The sequence below is a fragment of the Stegodyphus dumicola genome, chromosome 7 (assembly GCF_044657685.1).
Source record: "Stegodyphus dumicola isolate Sdum_Otavi_A_Nest chromosome 7, ASM4465768v1".
Taxonomy (NCBI): domain Eukaryota; kingdom Metazoa; phylum Arthropoda; class Arachnida; order Araneae; family Eresidae; genus Stegodyphus; species Stegodyphus dumicola.
Genome location: NC_140774.1, coordinates 137,375,612 through 137,399,183, shown reverse-complemented (window position 1 = coordinate 137,399,183; position 23,572 = coordinate 137,375,612). Strand labels below are relative to the sequence as shown.

At 33.7% G+C, this 23,572-nt stretch overlaps 1 protein-coding gene across 4 annotated transcripts in view; it reads left to right on the top strand.

Annotated features, from left to right (window-relative positions):
* The first annotated feature begins 8,216 nt into the window (after positions 1–8,216).
* The window catches only part of LOC118203008 (uncharacterized), a 40,418-nt gene continuing 25,062 nt past the window's right edge, over positions 8,217–23,572 (top strand). The window contains exons 1-3 of one of the 4 annotated variants that reach the window (XM_035375251.2): positions 8,217–8,395; positions 11,623–11,765; positions 18,764–18,921. In XM_035375251.2, coding sequence (XP_035231142.1) covers positions 8,382–8,395; positions 11,623–11,765; positions 18,764–18,921 — 315 coding nt within the window. In that variant the 5' untranslated portion in view covers positions 8,217–8,381. Of the gene's footprint in view, positions 8,520–8,900; positions 9,059–11,622; positions 11,766–18,763; positions 18,922–23,572 lie in introns of those variants that run through there. The other 3 variants (XM_035375248.2, XM_035375250.2, XM_035375249.2) reach the window with 3 other exon arrangements.

Genomic DNA, 23,572 nt, shown 5'->3' with positions numbered 1-23,572 from the left:
ACTACCAAAACCGAGGGTATATAAATTTCCATAAATAGGTGTACATAATTTTTTATTTAAATATAAATATGAAAATTGAACATTATTAGTTGGCGTTATTCAAAAAGATTTCCTCAAATAGATTAAATAAAATAAACATTTTGTCAATAGAATTGTTAACGGCTTGAATATCAGACATTAGAGCTGAGATTTTTTGATGAATATTAGCAATGGAGAAACCTTTGAACACATTGTATATTTCTTTCACTAACTTAAATATATTTGAAAAAGCATTAATGCCAACTTCTTTAATTCTATCCTGTTTTCTGCCTGATTTCTAAACCTCAGTCGTAGAATTCTGTACAGTGTTAAAGCCTTGAGTGATGTTTGCATAAGAAATTCCAGGAGTAACCTGGGTGGATTTCGCCTTGCTGACTTCCTTACTGTTATTACTAGTAACTTGCTCATTTTGAGTATTATCTATTATATTATCCAGTTCCAATCTAAACAATCTCTGTATTGGTCTCAAGAACTCTGAATTATTACTTTTTAAAAGAGCAACTCTTATGTTGCCATCTCGACCAAGGATCACTCGAATAACGCGTGCTAAATTCCAGTATGCACGGTTTTTATTTTGATCCTCCAGCAAGACAATTTCTCCTACAGAGAGAGGTTTATTTTTGTAATTTCTGGTAGACTGCTGTCTTAACTGCCCTAGATACTCAGAGCGAAATCTCACTCTTAACAATTCTCTCATTTTCTGGAGATACTTCGCTCTTCTACTCAATTTTTCTTTGTCCACATTGTCAATATCCGGTACACCCGACTGTGGAGTTTCATGCAGAAATTTTTCTGGAGTTAAAGGCAAGGGATCTTCAATATCGTCAGACACGTACGTAAGTGGTCTTGAGTTGACAATTCTTTCACAATCACACAAGACGGTGAGTAACTCTTCATAATCAAGAGAAGCACGACCTAAAATGTTTCTTAATATTTGTTTTACAATTTGTATTAAACGCTCCCACCATCCACCCCACCAAGCGGCGGATGGAGGATTAAATTTTCATTGTATTCTCTTTTCAGCAGCCTTAGAGCAGAGGCTGTCCCAGTCAACGGTTTGCAGAACTCTCTCTGCACCCACAAAATTTTTCCCATTATCGGAATATATGGTGGTAGGGCGTCCACGACGTGCGATAAAACGCCTTAAAGCTTGAAAAAATGATTCAGTTGTTAATGAGGTAACCAGTTCCATATGGATAGCACGATAAACCGCACAGGTGAAGAGCACAATATACGATTTTCGTCCATCCTTTAAATGCAAGGGTCCGGCAAGATCACACCCTACGATTTCAAAAATGGCTGAATCACGAACCCTATCATTTGGTAAAACGCCTGGGACTGTCTCACCTCTTTTAGCCTTAAATCTCTGACATGTTACACATTTTCTTATACAGTTCCTTATAGTTTTACGTGATTTTAAGATCCAGTATCTTTCTCTTAAATGCGACATTAATAATGTAGTACCTGCATGCAACAAATCTTTGTGTGCACTTAATATCAATAATTTGACTACTGGATGCTCAGAAGGTAATATGATGGGGAACTTAATGCTGCTAGAGTCGTTACGATAAGCAACATTAGACTGAGCTCTTATTAGACCCTGACTATCGACAAATGGTCTGAGTCGTCTTAGCTTATCATCTGTTTCACCATTAAACGACTCTTTTTGTATTAATAACATTAAAGCTATTTCTCCCCTTTCTATTTCAGATACAGTCAAATCCTTAGAATGGTTGTTATTATTATTATTCTTACGTACATTATTATAAAATCTGAATATCCATGATAACATTCTTACAATTTTCTTAAATGATGAGAAATACTTATAGTACCACCCAATACAATTATCACTCTTTGCCAACGTAACAATAACTGTCTTACGTATTTCTGAATTAACCAAATCCTCATCTGGTTCATCATTAGATTTAGGCCAATTTGCCTCATCTTCCCGTAACCAATCAGGTCCCTCCCACCATTTTCGTTCTATTAATTGATCTGCATAACAACCTCTAGAAAGTAGGTCAGCAGGATTGAGACTACCAGGGACATGTCGCCCTACAGTGGGGAAGGTCAACGACCTGATTTCCTGTACACGATTAGAAACGAATGCTCCCCAACGTTGATTTCGCCGTATCCAACTTAAAGCCGTCGAGGAGTCAGTCCAACAATGAATACGAACTTCATGTAGGCCAATATCATTAATAACTGAAGACAATAACCTAAAACCAATATTACAAGCAAGAAGTTCTAATCGAGGAATCGTAATAGGTTTTAAAGGAGCTACTCTCGATCTTGCGTGTATCAAACTAACCTTCACCTTTTTGCCACTCTGTACTCTTAAAAAGACGCATGCACCATACGCACTTTTACTACTGTCACAAAATAGATGTATACTCACAGCTTCATTAATAGATTTGAGACCTACCCATCTAGGTATTTGGATACTCGATAGCAAGTACAACTTTTTAAGCCAAAACTTAAACTTTTTGGTTAATTCATAGGGAAGAACATCGTCCCATTTAAGCCTTAAATTCCAAGTTTCCTGTAAAATTAGTTTTGGAATCAACATTACAGGAGCCGTATACCCTATAACGTCAAACACCTGATGAGCTACTGCTAAAACTAGTCTTTTAGTAACTGGGTCATCCAATTTTATATCTTGACTTATTTTGCAAGATAAGGTATCTGTAACTGTATGCCATACAAGGCCCAAAACAGACACATCTCCTTCCGTGGAGGAATCTTCCTCTGGCACAACACTTCTTATATTGGATTTCCAGAATTTTAAATTAAAGTGACCCGAAGCCATAATTATTTGTGATTCATTTACAAACTTTCTCATTTCTATTTCTGAATCCATACTAGCCACACAGTTATCTACGTAAAAGGATGTTTTCAAAATCTCCGCTGTATGACTTAAGCTTTCGGGAACTACACTCAAATGATATTGTATTGTAGCGGCCAATAAATACGGACACACGTAATACCAAAAACTACCCTTCCATGCCGATACAGTTCAACTTGTTCTTTATTATCCCGACTGAACCACATAAATCTCAAAAAGTCTCGATCTTTTTCCCTTATAGATATTTGCAAGAACGCTTTTTCTATATCTGAAGTGACATCAACGTAATTCTTGCGAAACCGATTAAGAATCTAAGGTATAATTTCTATTAAATTTGGTCCAGTAGATAAACAATCGTTCAATGATGGGTAACCAGGCGAATGAGAACTTGCATTAAACACCGGTCTTATACTCGTGCTACTATTTTCTTTAACAACTGCTCTATGAGGTAAATAATGTACACCCTTATATTTATTCTTATCCGGTACTTTTTCAATTATCCCGAGTGCTAACCAGTTCTGGAAAACGTCTCCGTAAGCTTCAAAATTTCTCGTAGTCATTAATTTTCTTTTAGTACTTACAAGACATTTTTCTGCTATCACTTTGTTTTCGGGTAAAAGCGAACTATCCGATACCCAGGGTAATGCTAGTTCGTACCTTCCCTCTGAATTTACCGTAAGAGTCTCTTCAAAATATTTTTGCGTATCCTCCTGTAACTGAGTTTTGGTTTTACTTACGGAAAGTTCACCAATACCCAAAACATCTAACTTCCAGAGATCACTTATACATTGACCCTTCACTAACAGAGGAGAAATTAGGAGGAATGCAGTATTTATCGTAGTTGGCTCAGTGCCAGTAAATTTACCCATAACAGTCCAGCCTAACTGCGTATGCACCGCGCTGACGCCGCACGTAAGAGGAACAATTTTTCCAGTTAGCAACTTACCAGCAAAATCCGCACCAATTAGTAATTTTATCTCGTTATCTACCTTACATGTACCATTTTCTAAATCACTTAATTTGATACCATGTGACTTAAGTTCGCGTAACCACGAACCAGATGGGAGTTGCTTAATTTCAGAACAAATTTTGTTTTGACCAAGTACCTCTAATTTACACTTATATTTACTATATATATTTCTTACTTCAATAACATAGTTTTTATATACATTTTCTGAAGTCTCAACTCCACCAAAAAGAAACTGCTTAATTTTTGATTCACCAATACACTTACAATTTAACCTTTGAGCAACATCATTACATAAATATGATTTCATAGAACCACTATCATGAATTGCTCGTACAAACATTTCTTTAGAACCATTCTGAATTTTTACAATTAAAGTTTGAAGATATACATCTGATACCTTAACATAGTTATTAAGTATGCCTGTTTTGTTTTCGTCATTCCCTAACTTTGTGATACTTTTTGTTTTGTTAGAAGGCAAATCAGGGCACATAATCACAAAATGTAGATTTTTACATAAGGTACACCTATGTTTAGCTGTGCACTGATTTGCTCTATGGTTTTTCTTAAGGCACTCAAAACAAACATTCTTTTTCTTAATAATATCTTTCTTACATTCTAAACTCATTAAAGATGTATCTTTACAACTTTCAGACAAATGGGATTTTTCACAAAAAATACAAGTATCAGACATTTTATACTTTTGAAAATTATCATTACACTTACTACTATTTGCATTAATTAGTTCACATGCAGTTGGAACAACAGGTTTTGTGTCAAAAAACTTATTTTTCTTATTACTTACTTTATCAGAACTCAAAACATCACGTGTAAGTTTAACTCTAAATTCAGTTTCTACTTCCCTTTTAAGAAAATCTATTAATGACTCTAAATCACTCTTACCTGTTGTTTCAGGAGACATACCTCGTTGTCTTTCCCAAATTTGTATTAAATCAGCAGGATGTGCTGATTCCACTAAAGGAAATAAAACAACTGCAAATTTATCTTTAGTTAAACCGAGTGATTCCAATGAGCGTAGTTGAGTTTGCAACTTGTCATAAAGAGTTAATAAGTCTTTCTTTTGTTTGTCATTGATTACCAGTTTTAATAGCTCTCTAACATAAATTTGAATTAAAACATTTTCATTTCCAAATCGTTCTTTGAGATACTCCACGGCTTTTTCGTAATTTTCTTCCGTAGCAGGAAAACTCTCCACTATTGCTCTAGACGCAGTCTCAGGTTTCGTAGATTGTAGTAGATCATGAAACTTGTCTCTCTTGTCGATGCGAGTATCTTCATGTATTTTACTAAACCTCGTCCAAAATGTCAACCACTTTCGGGTGTCTCCATCGAACTTCACCAGTTCGATCTCTGGCAATTTCTGTTTTGCGGCTGTAACTATTCCTGATGAAGAACCGCTATTCGTTGACCCAGTAGAATGCTGTGAACACTTATCCTTTTTCCTGTTGGCTTTTACTTTCAACGTAGATAATTTATCGTAATATTCTTGAGCTGCACTAAATTCTCTTTCGTATTCTTCTTCAACACAGCCTTTTTTCTGTAGAAGTTCCAAAAAAAGAGTCATCCGTATTTCGTAAAGTTTTATACTTCTCTGAAATTTGATCTAAATAAATTTCTAAATCGTCCAAATCCGGAGAATCTGATCGTATCAGTTCATCTAACTTATTAGCTGTTTTCGTAAATGCACTCCAAATTGCTTTCCGCTTCTGTTTTACTGTTTCTAAATCATCCATGTTTGCACCTAGGAACTTCTCTTATTTTCGTAAATTATCAAGTGTCGAAATCGATAATGTCACCCTGTGTCATTCATCCTGGCAGGCTCGCCAAATTTGTTGCTTAACAAGTAAATCATAGGTTCGAAAATCTGAATCGACACTTTTTAAAAACACCAACATTTATTTTCACGACATTTCTAATTCTACAATATCCTAAGTGCAACTAACTATCAAACAGAAAAGCAGACGTAGACGTAATGATGCATCATCTGGGCACGTGATCCTCGTGACAGACGAATTCTTTAGGGTTGCCACAGAAAGGCAGGGTGTCGCCACACTAGTATTTTTAACTATTTTCGGGAACTTTGGGTACACCCTGTAATTTGCTGTGTGTTCTGTTTCCAGGCCATTTCAACACTTAACAACGTCTAATTTCTTAGCTGAACAATCGGAAGTTTAATGTGGGCCTGCGCATTTTAAGCAGCGTGGATTAAGTTTACAAGGATCAGAATGGTGGTGGAAATGTTGGCAGTTGTGACACTGCCCAACACCCCAACTCACCTTGTATTCAACAATTTCAACATAAAACAACATAAAGTAAGTGATATCATAAACCTTCGCAACCCCTTTAACATTTTCAAGCTGAATTTGGAAGAGAGGCATGGGTGCACGAGACGCAAGTCTGTGCATTTGTGCAACTTTTTTTACCTTGAAACCTAAGTTCAAGAGTTCATCTTTGATTTCATCTGGAGAACTATCAATTCGTAGGCCTCTAATAACTACTTTGATGGGCTTGTTTATCTCTTTTTTAAATAAGATAATTTTCAACATTTTGGCCTCAAGATAATTTGTGATTCCTCTGATCACTAGTTTCAGGAAAAATTTTAAGAAAGTCACCAGTGACTTTTCCTGCAAAATTTAGCTTAGTATCTTCACGTAATTGTTTAAGAAAGTCAGAATATTTACAGGCAGGTTTGGCCATAATTGACTTAATCTTAGGTTCAACAACTTGAACAGCTGTTTGCATACCCATATGTGTTTCAGTGCTATCACCTACTTCATTTGACAGATTCTCAAACATATTATTTACCGGAATTTTCATATTAGGTTTCACTAGCTTGGGAGGGCGAGCCGTATTTTTCAGCAAAGCCAGTTGCATCAATCTGCTTCGATGAGCGTTTCGTGGCAGAGCGGTAAAGACGCTGAACACTGGTAGTTCGATCCGAGATTCGAATCCAGCGAACGGGCTGGCTGCATGGGCGTTTTTGTGGTTTTCCCCATGTGTAACATGTATACGAGCCGTTTTCCCTTAGAAAGTACTCCACGAAGGCATCCCTCCCTTCATGCAGATAGCCCTCGTGTGCTTTCGACACGAGGCAACTCCATAATTGAATAATCAAATAATAAGTAGCACACTTATGGTGACTTATAAGTAAACTGGTATGGTGACTTGAAATGGTGGTGAAGTATGGTGACTTGGAATAACTGAGGTAAGCCCTCGGCAACTCCCCCTTTTCGCTGATATTCCATTATTCTGGCTTGTTTGATTTTTCTCCGAATCTACACTATTGACTTTTTCCGTTCACTCATCAGCAGTCAGCTTGATATGTTGTTGAATTTTCTCTACATATTACTTAGCAGACTTAAAGTCCTCGTATGTAAGCGTATCCTTTACTAATGCATTGTTCCAGTTTTTATCTAATATGCAATTCGCACTTTTCACAATTTCGTCTGGTAGCTCCGCCACGAGGTGACGGACTGATGTTTTCAAATCTTAACTGACGACGAAGGGGAATCTTCTTCCTGCATAATGATTTTTTAAAAAATAATCCACAGACAATGATATTAAGCTCACTACATAAGAAAGTAACACCATCAGAACCGAAAAACACATTCGTAAAAACACGACGCAGAAGGATTTTCACATGAGCAACGAGGCTCGCAAGATGAGTCACGATAAGTTAACCGAAGCGATAACAGATAACGTCGTACCAGCTCGACAGCTCAGCAGCGAATCTCCAAATATTGCATCTGAACACTAGAGTTGATCGGCAAACTGAGAACAGAAGTAAACTTCAGTAAAAGTGACCTTTTTACATCTCCCATATCTAGCTACACTGTTCGTTTGATTTTCTGTAGAAAGTTACTAGTGTAGGAAGCATTTAACTTAACATTTCACTTTAACTTAACATTCACTTCAATTTGGAGGGTATTAAGAAATATAAAGAACGGCTTCCCTTCTTTTTACTGTAAATCACAAATAACAGAAATCGCCGATGCTGAATCGATGAATCCCGCGGCACAACCAAGATTAATCACTAGAGAATAAGATTTTGATATGTGCTAGGGACTTCTCTTTCAGCGTAGGGATTTCTCTTTCTTCTTAGCTGGATACAAAATTTTGTGTCCTAGTATTGCCTGAATATGCGTTCAGAAATTAGAATTGATTTTTAAGACTGACTGATTACTAAAATAAAGTTTTATGAGACCAAAAGAATTTTTCACTGAAATTATTGTTCAGTTTCACAGTAACCTAGCCTTTTTTTACTTTAGGGCTTCTTCGAATTCCGGCTAGAATTCTCATAATCTGAGATGCCGAAGTCTTGCTCCGGTGGTTTCCGGCGCAGTTTAAGCTCTGAGGTAGGTTTCTGTGGTGCGAGACCTAGATGCTCGAAGGATTCGACTCATCTGGATAATTGCATTAATGTAAAAAATTGCAGTTGCCCTATCATGTGTAGTTGTTATTCCAAACGGGACAAAAGTAGTCATTCTTAAAGGCCATGGAGTTGCGAAAATGTTGCGAAAACGGTGTGTATAGTCAGCCTAGGTTTAGAAACATATTAACAGAAATTAATTTTTCAAATTTAGTTTGAGAGATATGAAGGAACTGTCAGATTAAAAAGACATTATTCTCATCAGTTGCTTTCTAAAAGTATGGATATTCTTTGTGATTTCCCAACAATATAAAATACAATTATTAGAAATTAAGTTAAATCACAATAATACTTGCAAAGTAAAGAATTATTTTATTTGCAGTACTTTCCAACAATGCTTGATTGTAAGAAATTCATTTGCACGTTTTCATAATCTTAAAATAATTAAGTTGAATTAAGATTAGCTCTATATGTATAATTTTCTTTAGAATTAGCCCAAGAAGGCATTACCCCTATAATGGCATGACTCTCTTTTGAATTAAATCACCCTTGTATACGATCATAATTTACTTTCTTTCATTTTTATGTTTAAGATTTTTCTATCTTCATGTATTTATTTTTATTCTCTAATGCCCCGAAAGAAGGAATTAGCAGCGCAACCTGACTAGCTATCGTAACGAGTTCTTAACTGTAAGGACAATGTGTAAAAGTAAACAAACGGAAATTTTGTAATATCTGTTACATGTTTTCTGCTCTGATAATCGAATAAAAATCTTTGCGATTGTTAACAGTAAACTTCATAAAAGCGTAAACTAATGTAAGCATTCAACTAATTTTTATTAGCATGCTTGGGTTAAACATAACATAAAACCATACGAAGTCATATTACACTCGTTACATTCGTCGTTAGCACATATAATCTTTTATTGAATGATTGATTAACTTTTTGTATAACTGTTAAAAAATGGTTTTAACATTGCTTGCTTTTGTACTTTTTATTCCTTTGTAAATTCTTATTGTTATCATTATTCTTATTGTATTATTTTATTGTATGTAATTTTAATAGGATATCTTAGTCTTATTTTAAATTGTTGTCATATCGTGTGGAGGTATTGGAGGTATTTTTGCTTTGTATTAGTGTGTGCATATGTTAATCATAGTAAAAACTTATTGCGCTTTTTTCAATAAGTTGAAAAACATACTTGTATATCTACAAGATGCATACCTGTATGTTAACAGAAACTGAACTAAGTGAATGAATATGTTGTAATGAAGCGATAAAGCTTAACATAATAACGACGCCAAACTGTGGCAAAATAAAAAATTCTCCTGAAGGAATTAATTAATACTAATCATATAAGAGGAATTTTGAACTTCTTGCTATCGTAAAAATATATTCGTAAAAAATGTGATAGCTTTGAACTAAGAGAAACTTGTCGAATAAATATTATCTATTTTTTTTATCCATATATAATGACGTATAAAAAATTAAATTTCAATTGAGAGTAGTTTTAAATAAATTCTACATACCATGTCAATGCATTTAGGCTGATATCAAGTGACCAGACTTCTTGAATTATGCAAGAAAGTCCTGTATTTTGATGCATTGTCTCTCTTCATGATGTGTCCCAGAAAATGTGCGGATTTGACAAGGATAGTTAGTATGAATTTTGTTTGTATAATCCTTACTATCATGGAGATGTTTTTGTGGGACGAGGAATATATTCTATAATCCAATAATTGTACTTTCTAGTTATGTGTTTTAGAGAACTTGAAAGGTCCATGGAAAGTGTGGTTTATGAAAAGATTTTTATTCCAGCTGAGTTTCGTACTCGGTAAATGGGCCATCTAAAGAATTTTAAATCCATTAACTTTTGAAAATACAGAGAAATTTAAACAGGTGGGTGAAAGCATAACTTCTGAAAAGAAATATTTATGTAATTATATCATAATTATCTGGTAATAAAGTTTTTAAAAAGATAGGTCATTTCAATATGACAAAGCACATAAGGGCTATCTACCTGAGGAAAAGGATGTCTTTGTGGGTTATATTCTAAGGGAGACTGGCTAGTATTTATATTACACGTGGAAAAACACAAAAACCAACTATGCAGTCAGCCTGCTCACTTAGGATCAAAACCAGGTTGAACTCCCTTGTATTCAGAAACCTTAATCATTCAACCACTAGTGGAGCAATTAAAATATGATATGAATACCTGAAAGATTATACCCAGTATAAAATTGAAATTAAAGCAAGATTTTTTCCAGTAATCAGAATGGTCGTATTTAATAATAAATACAGTGAAAGTTCTCTTGGTGACTGCCTGTGAATATAAGCACTGTTTTTCGCTAATGATGAAATCATTTGGAACTTTGGTCCTGTATAAATGATTTCACTGTAATGAATGAGTAGATGAGGAAACCCAGGTAAAAATGTGAATTGTGTAAAATAATAAGTTTATGCCCCTTCTCCCCCCAAAAAAACAGTCCCTCTTTTTTTGAAGTTGTTTAAATTGTTTTATTTTGCATTGGCTTAAAAAATCTGATAACTTCGTTTTTATGAATGTGTATGATTACTCACGTTTCCATGCAATCTTTCTTTCTCTCTGGAGGAGTCACTTCAGAGGGCAAGACAGTTGATAATGTCCATGATGACTAGTGTTTATTTATTTACCGAAAATTTTTACCGCTTTTGGAGGTAAAAGTTTGCAGTTTTTTTTTTTGTGTTATTAAAGTCAATTTAACATCATTGCTAGGCTTATTATTTTGTTTAATGCTCTCTCAAGTCACCCAGATGGTATAGTGTTTAGGGGAGCTCTACTGTTGTATCGAAGGGCCCAGGTTCGAATTCCGGAGAAAACATGGATGTTTGTAAATGTAATAATGACCATGCGGCATGGGGGCATTCTAAATATGCAGCAAGCCGAAGTCCTTTCTTGTGGTTTGGTGTCAACAAAACAATCCAACCTCTCTTTGGCAACCGTATTTCCATGTATTATGGACAGGACAACAACAACGCTGCCTTAACACTTCAGCTGTCTCTCTATAATTTCTATTCTCTAGTGAAGTCAGATGATATCAGATTAAGTTCAAGAAAACCAAATGTATACATTATCTGAGTTGGAAATTTGTTTTCAAAATGTGTAGTCAAGAAGTATTCTGTGGGAAATATGCGAACTGATGCTGCAAATATTAAGAAATGCATGAATGGTAAATATTTAATTTAGGTAATATTTTAAATTTGTATTTTTTTCAGGAAAGTTCATTAAAGCGAAGCCAGAATATAAAATAATGATTTGAAAATTTTTAGTTGGAGTGCATAAAGTGTCTGTTTTGTGTTGTAGTTATTTTTCATGTTTATTTTCCATTTTTTACAAATAGTTTCACTGTCATGACTGATTGTGAAGTTCCTCCACGGCCACATACTGTTGGTTCAATGCCAAAGTCATATGTTCCATCCAATTTTATTATGAAATTAATTAAAGATATTGAAAATGAGGCAACAACTCCAACAGTCAAAACAAGTAAGTATGAAACTGTACTTCATTTTATGAGTTATGTGAAATAAAATGTCATTATTAACATTATACTTTGATCACAAAATGATTATAATTCTTTATTATAATTAAACATTTCTGTTGTGCTTTTTTTTTGGGGGGGGGCAGGATTGAACCGCTAATTGTATTTGTTTAATTACATAATGTTCATATTGAATCATAACAGTATATTATTTTACTAATAAATGTAAATTTCGTCATATATTTTTCATTGTAGTGTAAAAAACTTTTATGTAAATTCTGCAAGGAATTTTCTTTTTTATACTTTTATTTAGTTTCTTAATTATTTCATTCTTTTTCCTTCTTAAGTTCATTAATCATCATTCTTTAAATTTGTATTATTAAAATATTTATATTTGTATATTGCATATTAAATTATATATTTGTGTATTAAATTTGTATTATTCTTTAAATTTTACTTTTCTGTTTTATTATTTGAAAGATTTTTAGAACTTTTATTCATATGTAAATTGATTTTTGTGCATAGTAAAGTTAATACCAAATTGAAAAACAAAAAATAGGTTGAATATTTCTGAATGAGGTGATGTAACTGTTAAGTTAAACAATTTTATATTATGTATGCTAAAAAACATACATCTTGCATCAAGGGCACTATCACATTCATTAAATTAAAACTTTATGGGAATTATAATATGGGATTTTTGTATCTGATAACTTGTTTGTGTTTATAAAACTATTATTAATAATAATAATAAAATAATTAAACAAAAGTTTTATAAATCTTTTTTTTTTTTTTTTTTTTTTTGTCAAAACTCTTGTTCACATTTTTAGTCCAATTATCTTTTAAGTTATGTGCTGTAATTTTTAATTTGATTATGTCTTATCCTATATACAGGGTGATTCTAAATTGCTTTTATAAATTAGGAGGTGTTATAGTACATATCCAGACTTTAACAATAATTACCATAGAACACAGGGTCGCATTCCACTCTGAGAGACAGAAAAGAGAAAAGTAGAAATGCAGTTGAGGAAGAACAAGGAGACTATGTCCTAAGACAGTGATGGTGAACCTGGCCACAGTTGGCACACAGAGCCTCATCAGCCAACATGCAACTAAAATATTACTTCCTTAATCAATCACAAGAAAATGATACTATGTTATTTAAATGTTTTAATCTGTTCTTGAATGTTTCACTTACTTACTTACCACCTAATGCCACTGGCATAGGGTCTAAGCCTAGGTATAAGATTTTCATATATCGCCATAGAAATGATATACATATTTATTGACACAATTTATGACATTGCAATTGTTTACATCAATCGTATTATTTGTTACATGGCAAAGAATACACCAAAGTTGAAGCAGCTAATATTTTCTGAATAAATTTAAATTTATGGGAGACTGCCGGTGAGTTTTAATACTTTCATTGTTAAATAGATTCCAATTTTCAGATCTAAGTATTTTGAGGTAACTTCTAAATAATTCTAATTTAATATCTCAAATGGAATGTATAAATATAATGATAATATAGCAAAACATGAAAGCTTAATAGGGAAGCCAAGCTTATTCACATGCACTCAGCCAAAATAAGTCCAATAAAGCCTAAAAGGAGCATATCAAATCTAAAATTAGAAGTGTAATTAAGAGATGTCCGGGTTAATACTTACTGTTATCCCCTGTGCATATTTGAATCTGTAGCCATAGATTCTTGATTCATGAAAATCCAATTCCTTACTATTTGGCTAATAATATTACCTCTTTTTAGTACATAATCGATTTGTATTTAATGCTTCATTTTTAGTCCAAAGGGCTTTTGTTCCTGAAGGACTATTATTTTCGTTTTGCGATTTTGCGTCAAATCACTATAAATGGTGTATCACCTTTCAAATTGTTGCCACCAAATGTTAGAGTCCTGCATTATATTTGAAGAAATTAAATAATGAAGAATCTGCATAAATGTATGTATATTTCTCGCATTGTAATAAAACAACAGTACCTAGAGCCATCCAGTTTTCCAGAGCCAGATGTAATCTTACTGCGAATATTGGCATCTGAAAGCTCAAATTTGAAATTTAGAATTTGTTTTGTTATCGATTTCATATTTTGTAAAACTTTAACGAATTTTTGATTTACAAACTCAGTGATTTAAAAGCAAGCAATGGCAACACTCAATGGAGGAGGGAACCTTTTTATCTCCAGTGCCCGGAACTGTGTATTGGAAATTCTAAAGATATGCTTGTTTTAAAATTATTTTGCAACATTGCTGTTGAACTGAAATTTATGGTTTAAGTGCAAAGAACATCATATTTAATAAATAAAGTCAACACATGAAACGTTAAAAAAAAAAGGCCCCTTTGGACATAATTTAAAAACCTGGTCAAAGCTGGAGTTACTGATTGCAAAAGGAAAGCATTATGCATCATTCTGTGCAGGGAAAATGTTGTGTGTCGCACATCTAGTGTCAGATGACACTTTAACACCAACCACAAGATTGTTTCCTTCAAGATTCTCCACAAGATTGTTGATGTAGCTTAACAGGTGTTTATTGAAGGGAAAATAAGGAATTATAATTGCCAGAAAGTTGGTTTTTGCAAGTATCTTTCTAAAGCAAACCATCTAACAATGGCCAGCTTTCAAATTTAACTGTGCCTGGCAAAACATGGTAAACTGCTCTCTGATGGGGATTTAATCAAAGAGGTCAGGTTGTCTGGGAGTAATTCCTTTTCTCATGACTTTCCAAATAAGGACAAAATTAAACAACACATTGCTGAGATGTCATTTAGCAGAAATACTGTAAAAGACCGAGTCCTGCGGATGGCAAGTGATATTGGTCAGCAGCTCACCGCTGACTTACAAAAAGCAGCCTGTTACTCAGTGTGCTTGGATTAAAGCACACATATAAATAGCCAAGGCTAGCAATAATTTTGCATTATGCTGTTGGTGATACTATGAGAGAAGAGCTGGCTGAATTGGCATCTTTGCCCGAAAGAACACGAGGAATAAATATTTACAATGCTGTGATGGAAGCTCTTTTGCAATAAGACATAATACCAGAGTAGTTTCAATTACTAGTGACTGTGTGCCTTGCATGTTGGGAACAACATCTGGTTTTGTAAAATTCTTTGTTAAAGAAGCAAAATATACATTATTCAGTTTCGTTGTCTTATTTACCTCTTAGTGCCAGGGACAGCTGCAAAATATTATTAAACAGTGTTCTCAAAGATGTAACCAAAATGATGAATTACATCATGGCTCGAGCTCGTAATTGTTGAAAGTTTCAAGCACTTCTTGAGGAGGTTCAAGCACAATAATAACACAATGCTTATGTACAATAATGTCTAATGGTTGAGCAGAGGATGGGTTTTAGAGAGAATTTTAAGCTGCTTGTATGAAATTGGGTTATTTTGAATGAAAAAGAGCAGGATTATCCACATCTCACTGATATGGTCTGGCTTAACAACGTTATGTTTTTTACAGATTTTACACAACACTAGAGGCAACTGCAAGGCTTAGGAAAAAAGGCAGAAAGGATGTTTTGCGATATAAAAACATTTGAAAGAAAACTGCATGTTTTTGAAAGAGATCTTGCAAGTGGACAGCTGAAATATTTTCCAAATCTAAAAATGCGTCTATAAAATTCTACACAATTTGCACATAATCCTTCAAGTCATGAAGAAATCTACAAGAAAGTTTCCAGCATCGTAGCAGCTGCAAAGGAGAATTCTACTGATAGATTTCTAAAGTGCTGTCAGATGGAAACAAACATGTGTTTTCTTACTTTGAAAATTTGGAAATGGAGCTATTGGAATTTTAAGAAAGCTCTATGTGGAAAAGAAAATTCTCTGATCTGCATGCAACACTTTAGAAGATGTGTGAAGAGATCACACACAGGACAGCACAGTTGATAGTTATGAAAATGAAATCCTTAAAGCGTGGAATTCTCTGCCAAATACATTTAAATCAATGAAAACACTTGGGGGTGTTATTCTTACTTTGTTTAGATCATCCTATGCATGTGAACAGCTGTTTTCAGCTTTTGAATTATATTAAATGTGGCACAAGAAACAGATGGACAGATAACCTGAGTGCTGCATGTGTTGTGCTCAAAGTAACAAAGTATGAGCCAAGGTTTGATGAATAATCAGTATGTATACAACAGCAAAAATTCAATTAATTATGCAAACAACAGCAAAAATTCAATTAATTATGCAAAAACAATCTGTTTCAAAGACAAGTGTTTTGCTAAGCCAAACCCCCATTTTCAAGTTTAATTGGAGTGTTGGCACTTTGTTATAAATAAATGGGTTTTGGTTGAATTTTGGGCAGGTGGTCCCAAAAAGGTTCACCATCGCTGTCCTAAGACTATAAAGAATTAACCATATGCAAAATTGCACTGAGAAGAAGCAGTGCTTTGCTCTTAGTTGGTACCAGAGAAAGCCAATCAGAGCAAACAGTGTCCTTGAAAATGGCACAACATCATCGCTTCAAGTATTACCTTGATCCCATAAAATTTTCGTGAATGATATGGGAGAGTACATGTATGAGGAATTGGCAGACATTCACCTCACATACGGTGAAGCAAAAGGGAATGGACGTGAAGCACGAAGATTGTATGAACAGCGGATTCTAAGTCATCCAACCTTTTCCAGTGTTGATCAAAGACTGGAGAAACTGGTTCTTTTGCCATCTCAAAAAGCGATGCAGGACATTCGTGAAATGCATGACCGCCAGAAATGGAAGAGCGCGTTTTGACTAGATTTGAAGCAGCTCCTTCCACAAGTACGCGAGCGGTAGCATACGAAATGGGTATTTCTCAGCTAGTGGTATTGCGTATTTTACATGAGGAACGCATTCACCCCTACCACCTGAAAAAGCGCAATCTTTGTACACAGATGATTATCCCTACCGGGCATACTATGTACAATGGATATTATGGGTGAAGAATAACGATCCACGATTTCCTGCATTAGTATTATTTAGTGATAAGGCAACATCCAGCAGAGAAGGCATTTTCAACGTGCACAATCAGCATGTTTTGTCTGACAGTAATCCCCTCAGCACAGCCCTTCATAAACACCAGCAGAAATTTTGTGTGAACATCTGGACAGGTATCGTAAGTGATTACCTGGTAGGCCCTTGCATCGTGCCAGGCTGTTTGACCGGCACAACATAGAGTATCTTCTTTGAACAAGTGCTTTCCAGTTTATTGCAGGCTGTTTCACTTCCTATCTAGAGAGACAGGTGACGGAGGACGGGGACGCCTGACGTATAACATAGGTAAACAGGCATATGTCCCACGTCCTCCACTATCTCGAAGAAGCAACTCGCTGGAGCCCCGTGAGGCTGCACCAGGAGTTTACATGGCCATACAGGGGCTAGATGTCGGGTAGTTTTTACATAGGACGTTGTTAATAACACAAAGTAACTTAGCAAGAATATAAAGGATAGCATTAAAACACTAAAACACTCATATAAGCTGAAACACATAGATATACAAAATTAAACGTAAAAGCATAAAAACACACTCGTAATTACGTAACATAAAGACATAGAAACACACACGAAAATACATATCATGACACATAGAATACATATGGAAGTCTAGAGAGACATGTCGTTTATGGATGATGGAGCCCCAGTATATCACGATTCATAACTTTTTGAATGCCACACATCCTGCACAATGGATCAGACTTGGCGGACCTGTGGCTTGGCCTCCTTGCTCCTCAACCCACTGGACTTTTTCTTCTAGGAGCACATGAAATCTTAGTATACGAGACGCCTAAGGACTCAGCTGAAGATCTCGTGGTGAGAATCATTGTTGCCATGGACAAAATTAACACGATACCAGTAATCTTCGAGAGCGTGTGTAGTCATTCCTCTGCCAATGTCAACTGTGCAATGACATGCATTGTTGGCATTTTAAGCACTTTCTGTGAGTTTTTCACTAAACAGTAAATATAATTTGGGAAACTTTTGATCTCAATCATTAGCTTTCCCAACATTATTGTTAAGTTCAGGTTGGAATTCTAATATTCTTCTTTTTTGTCTCTATGAGTGGAATGTGACTCTATGTTCTATGGTAATTATTACTCATTTGGATGGGTACTATCATCCCTCTTAATTTGTAAAAACAATTTAGAATCACTCTGTATAACAGAGAAAAATGTAAGGGGTTAAATGAATAAAACTTCTCTTTTAAAAGTGGTTGATGGAGGAAAAGGGTTGTGAGTTATTGATTTAGAAACATAGCATAATAATAAGATGTTTTCTGGACTTTTACTACTAATTTATTTCTATCTGATAGTATAAGTATAATTTACATGGCAGACTAAGGCTCATTTCTGGATTCTGTTTATCAAATATAGTTAAACTGTACTCACACTAACATATTTGTGGATAATTCAACAAAATTATTTTGTATCCAAAGTGAAGATTTTGTAATATTGTTCAAATATAAATAAAATTGATGTTTATCATAACATTGTTATAGCTCTCTTAAAAATACTCTTTGTTAGTAATTGAGAAATTTAGAGATCAATTTAAAACTTTGAATTGAAATTAATGAATGTTTTCTTCTCCCAGAAATTGTGAATTAAAATCTTAATGGACAGGTACCATCTAAAAAAATATCCCATGAGAAATATAATGCTTGTTTTTATTATTGCATATTAAATGTATGAATTATTTCTTCTTACTGCCCTAATGAATTCTTGTTCACTTCTTCCCAAGTTTTGACAGTTTTACATTTTCAAGGAATGTAATTTTTATGATAGATATTAAAAAGTAACATTTTTTAATACATAACATAATTTTTCCCTTTCTTTCTAACCCCTCACTTTTAAAATTTAAATATAAAATTTTCTGTGCAATTGATGTTAGAAATTAACTTTTTAGAAAAGTCTTTTTATTTTAATGCTTAAAGTTTCATTTTATTCAATTAGTTTATCCTAGGAAATTGATATCCATTTTTTAATCTAAAGCTTATATATTTTTACAGAACCAGTTCAGAAAAATTATTTGAAAGAAAACCTTAAGCGCTTGAAAGAAATAGAAGCAAGTGCAAAATTGAAAAATATGGAGAAGCAACCTCTGCAGCCAGTGAAAGTCATAAACAAATATGGTCAAGTTCCTTCTAAAATTTCTACAACAATAAATGTAATTAAAAGAAATTTTTTCCTTTCTTTGCAAGCTATTATTTTAAAGACCGTGTGTTTTTCTTCTCTAATATCTGAATCATATACATTTATTTTATCATTTAGTTTCTTCTACTTCTTCTTCTTCTTCTTCTTCTTCTTTTTTTTTTTTTTTTTTTTTTTGTTTTTTGTTTAAATCTTTTGCATTTTAATGCTGTTGGGTCATCCAGAAATTTCTGTGGATATTTTATGGTAAATTCAAATCAAGCAGGACAAAAACACAGAAATATTTCATTCAATCATATAAGTACAGGTGGTCAGTTCTGAGCACTTAATTTTCATGCCTACTTTTAAAACTTCTGTTTAGTAACAGTATTTTTCTGAATTTATTGCCTGATTTGGTGTTAAAAATTCATAGCATGAAATTCTTTTGTAGGGCTACTATATGCAAAGCATTACTCTTTTAGAATATAGCCTTGTCTCAGTGTTACTAAATGATGTTGCATTTGGCTTACCCCATTATGATTTTCTTGTAACATTACTGTATAGTTCTCATCTTCAATAATCAGCTGTTTAAAAAAATGGGGGAGGTAACTTCTTTATTTTGTCTCAGCAAAGAATCTCATGCTGAAATTCAAGCAAGCATATTCTGCTGTAAAGTATGGACTACCCATCCATCATAGTGGCTTACATTCCCAGTCTTCTTCAAATGTTCATGTATGGTACTTTTCTTCAGAATACTTAGTCTGTCTGATAATTCCTGAACTGTATAGATGGATTTTTCAGAATTAGTTTCTTTTACTGTGTCCTGTCTGGTTATTCATCCAGAACAGGCATCATCTTCAAAACTAAAATTTCCAAATTTAAACTTCTCAAATACCTTGAAAATATGACATCTGAAACAGCACTTTGTTGATACATTGCAAAAATTTTACATGTTGTTTGACCACAATTTTTCCCTTTAAAAGAAGAAACAAACAAACAAACAAAAAAAAAAAAAAAAAAAAAAAGAAAGAAAGAAAGAATAAGAAGAGCATAATATGACAAAAGTGAATCAGTTTCTCCATTTTTATCACTGCACTTAAAACAAAAAAATTATGCCGCAACATGTTCTAGGATTATGTAGCATTAGTAGATAAAAGAGTATTTATTGATCTGCTTTGGTCAAAGTTGTTCCTTATTAACAATAACAACATTTTAAAAATAATATACCTTGATTTGAAAAGCTGCTGAACTTTCTAGATGACCGAAGATAATCTAACTGCATGTGTAAAAAGGTATTCTGAGTCTAGAGTTTGCTTTTAAGTGGTATTAATTTCATAAATGTATTGTGCTACTTTAAAGACTTTTTTTAAATATTTTTCTTTGTGTTTTTTTTCTGGTGATAATTCCATCTGTTTGATATCAGAATGATAACTGTCATTTTGCAGATGTTTGTTTAAGCCTTATTCAAGGCCTGTATTGGATTCGTATAAGATCTTAATCCTATTGAAGTTCATGCTCTCAATACTCAATAACTAAAGTGATTGAATAAGAATAGCTACTTTCAAAATGGTATGAAAACAATTTTTGAATTATTGTTTGGAAAGTAGCAAGGCATAAGTTTCTGCAATTATATTTGAAAATTTTATGAAATTTTTTTATATTTCGTAAATTAAAAATTTTTCTACAAATATCCATGAATGCCAGCCCATTCCTTTGTTTTCCTTTTAAGTATTAGGTTCACATTTACATTCAGATAGCTTTAGCATTACATTACACTGAAATTTGTATGAGGAGGTCTTTTCAAATTAATCGTGTTCCAAAAAGCCAAACCAGAACCTTGAAACTTAAGGTATTGTACTTCTGTTTTGCTATCTGTAGTAAAGGCATTGAACACTGCTAATTCAGTCTAGGATTCAAATTCCTGCAAATGAACTGGCTGCATGGGTATTTTCATTTCCCCCCCCCATGTGTAATGTGTATATGAACCAGTTTTCCATAGAAAGTCCTAAGTTATATGAAATAGCTGTTTGTTTTCTTTTAATAATGGCAAAACCTTTGACATAGAATAAATCTGTTTTCTGAATTTAAATAAAAAATATGTTGCTTAATTAACCTGTTCACGATGGGCACCTCTGTTACCGAAGCGCTTTCTTGGAATGCCGCGTTAACCAGACACGTCGTTATGTGGGGACGGGCAATTCACGCTGCTAAGCCTAACTTTGGAAAAAAATTTGTATAAATTAAATTTGTCATCCAATTGTTCCAAATTTTGGTACATTATGGGAAGAACATTCAGATAGTTGTCGGAATAAATTTAAAACCTTTATTGTTATATTTTCCTTAAAATTTTTATAAGATAACTCATTCTAGAATAATGTAATTTTTCCTTTATCCCACAATTAAATATAAATGGAAAAATATCCAAACAATTGCAGATTTTATTTAACACAACACATAATTAAAATGACAAAATATTAAAACTGTCTTTCATAAAAATTCAATGTGCAAACAACGAAAAGGAAGCAATATTTAAAAAAAGAGACTGTGTATGATATTCTTTGAAACATGGCTGTACGCAAAGTCCAAAGTTGCAAATGTCACAGGAAAAGAATATCAACAAATTTAACTCATGTAGCATTTGTGTATCTTCTACAGTCAGACAGCGCTTTCGTTTTGCCATTAAAAAAGTAAAATACCAGCAATGGAACATTAAAAAAAAAACTTTTGCTAAGCCATACAAAATATTCGTCTCAATTCTGGAAAAATCTAAGAGTAATAAAAAAGTCTCTAATGATAGAACATCTACTCCAGGTGGTAAAAAAATAAAATAAAAATAGAATTAAATAAATTAAAGGTATTCCAGAGCATCGAGAACATGTTCATTTGTTTATATGGAATGAGGCAGTAAAAGCCATCACGTTACTCAACACTAACGAATTAGCATTTGTGTATATTCTTCTAGGTTCAGGTACCTATATCGCAAAAATAAAAATAAAAAGTACCTCAAAGCATCAAGAGCACGTGCTTTTGTTTATGTCTTACATCAAATGATGCAGTTAAAGAGACATTACATTACCCACCCACAAATCTCCCTCTCATTCTGAAAGAAAATACAAAAAAAAAAAAAAAAAAAAATGCATAGGAATGAAGGTACATATATACTTAACTTTCGTTATATTTTCCCGTAACAGACATACAGCGGCAACAAAAAATATGAATTAAATGTTCTACTTAAAAAGTCAAATGTGGTACGCCCGGCCATAGAATGAATTAAATGGCAATTCAAATGTGACACACCTGGCCATGAGGTAATGTTTGCTGCTGATGCACATATGACACGCCTGTACTGAAAGGGTTAAGGAAGTCTGTGAATGTGCAATATAACATACCTATATTTCATAATACAATACAAAATCTGAGATCATAATACAATACAAAATCATCAGGATTTGGCTGATTCCAGATTTTGGAATTTGTGGATTTAAATCTAGTAAAATGGCATGTAGATTTGGTAATAAGTATAGGTTGAAGCTAGGCTAGCACATGTGCATCCACATAGTCATATTAGGTATGACTGTACCTTGCTAACTGCTAAACTACTGTCTTGATTTGGAATTCCAAAGGAGAATAATTGGGGGGTCCAAAGTTCTCCCACACTTCTTTCCTTGCAACTAACCTTTTGAGAAGATTTCAGCTTGCTATGTATTTTGAGTACCATCTTGCCACTATATGCTTACAACATCCATGCCTTCTCTGGGATTCAAACCTAGGCCCTTCAGCCATTAGTTTCTCTAACCAATAACCCATCTGGGTGGCACACATGAAAATATTGACACTTCAGATATTGTTTAGATTTGATTGAAACATGCTAACCCCTCCATAACAACTCAGAGGCTGAACAAATGATCCTGGTCATTGTTAATACATCATCAGTGTATTGTCATTGGCCACAGTGCAGTTCCAGCAGGTGTTTGAAAGGGATATACAGCAATCTCAGTCAGGAAAAAAATCACATTTATGGTACACTTACTTTCCTTTGTTAAATATTATTTTCTCAACAACAATCTCAAAGCATTTAATTCTCCATTCCTAAACTTTGTAAGAGGTGTGGGAATTCATATCATATGTTTAGGGTGCAGGTGAGAGAAGATGCAAATAGCTTTTAATCATGTTCAATAGCTGTAGATGGTACTGGTATATGGAATATCTAATTAAGTAGTAAAAGGCTAGAACTTGCAAGCAAATATAGCTGCTGACTCAGCATATTTTATTTCTGGAGAAAATAATTCTTGAGATGCATGTTCTGATTCACTCATCATTAATGGGCACAGTGACATATTTTTGGAAGTTGAGTATATTTTCTGACAGTAGATGACAGAGAAAAGTGAGATGCTACATGTTAGCTGAAAGCAAGAAAGTGTAATACATTCAGAAGAAAGCCTGCAAGAATATCAAAAGGTTTGGGTTCAGAAAACATTTTGATTTCAGTTGAAATCTTATTTGCTTAGTTTCATTTCAGCATGTAACATTTCAACGTTTAATTCAGTGCGTTTTGATTTGAAGTACCTTAGTTTCTGCTGATATTTCTAGAATTTTATTTTAAGATTCAACCAATGTTTAATGAGTTAATATTTGTATTTAGCTTTATTTTACATTAATATAGGTATATTTCTAAGTTTATATGTGCA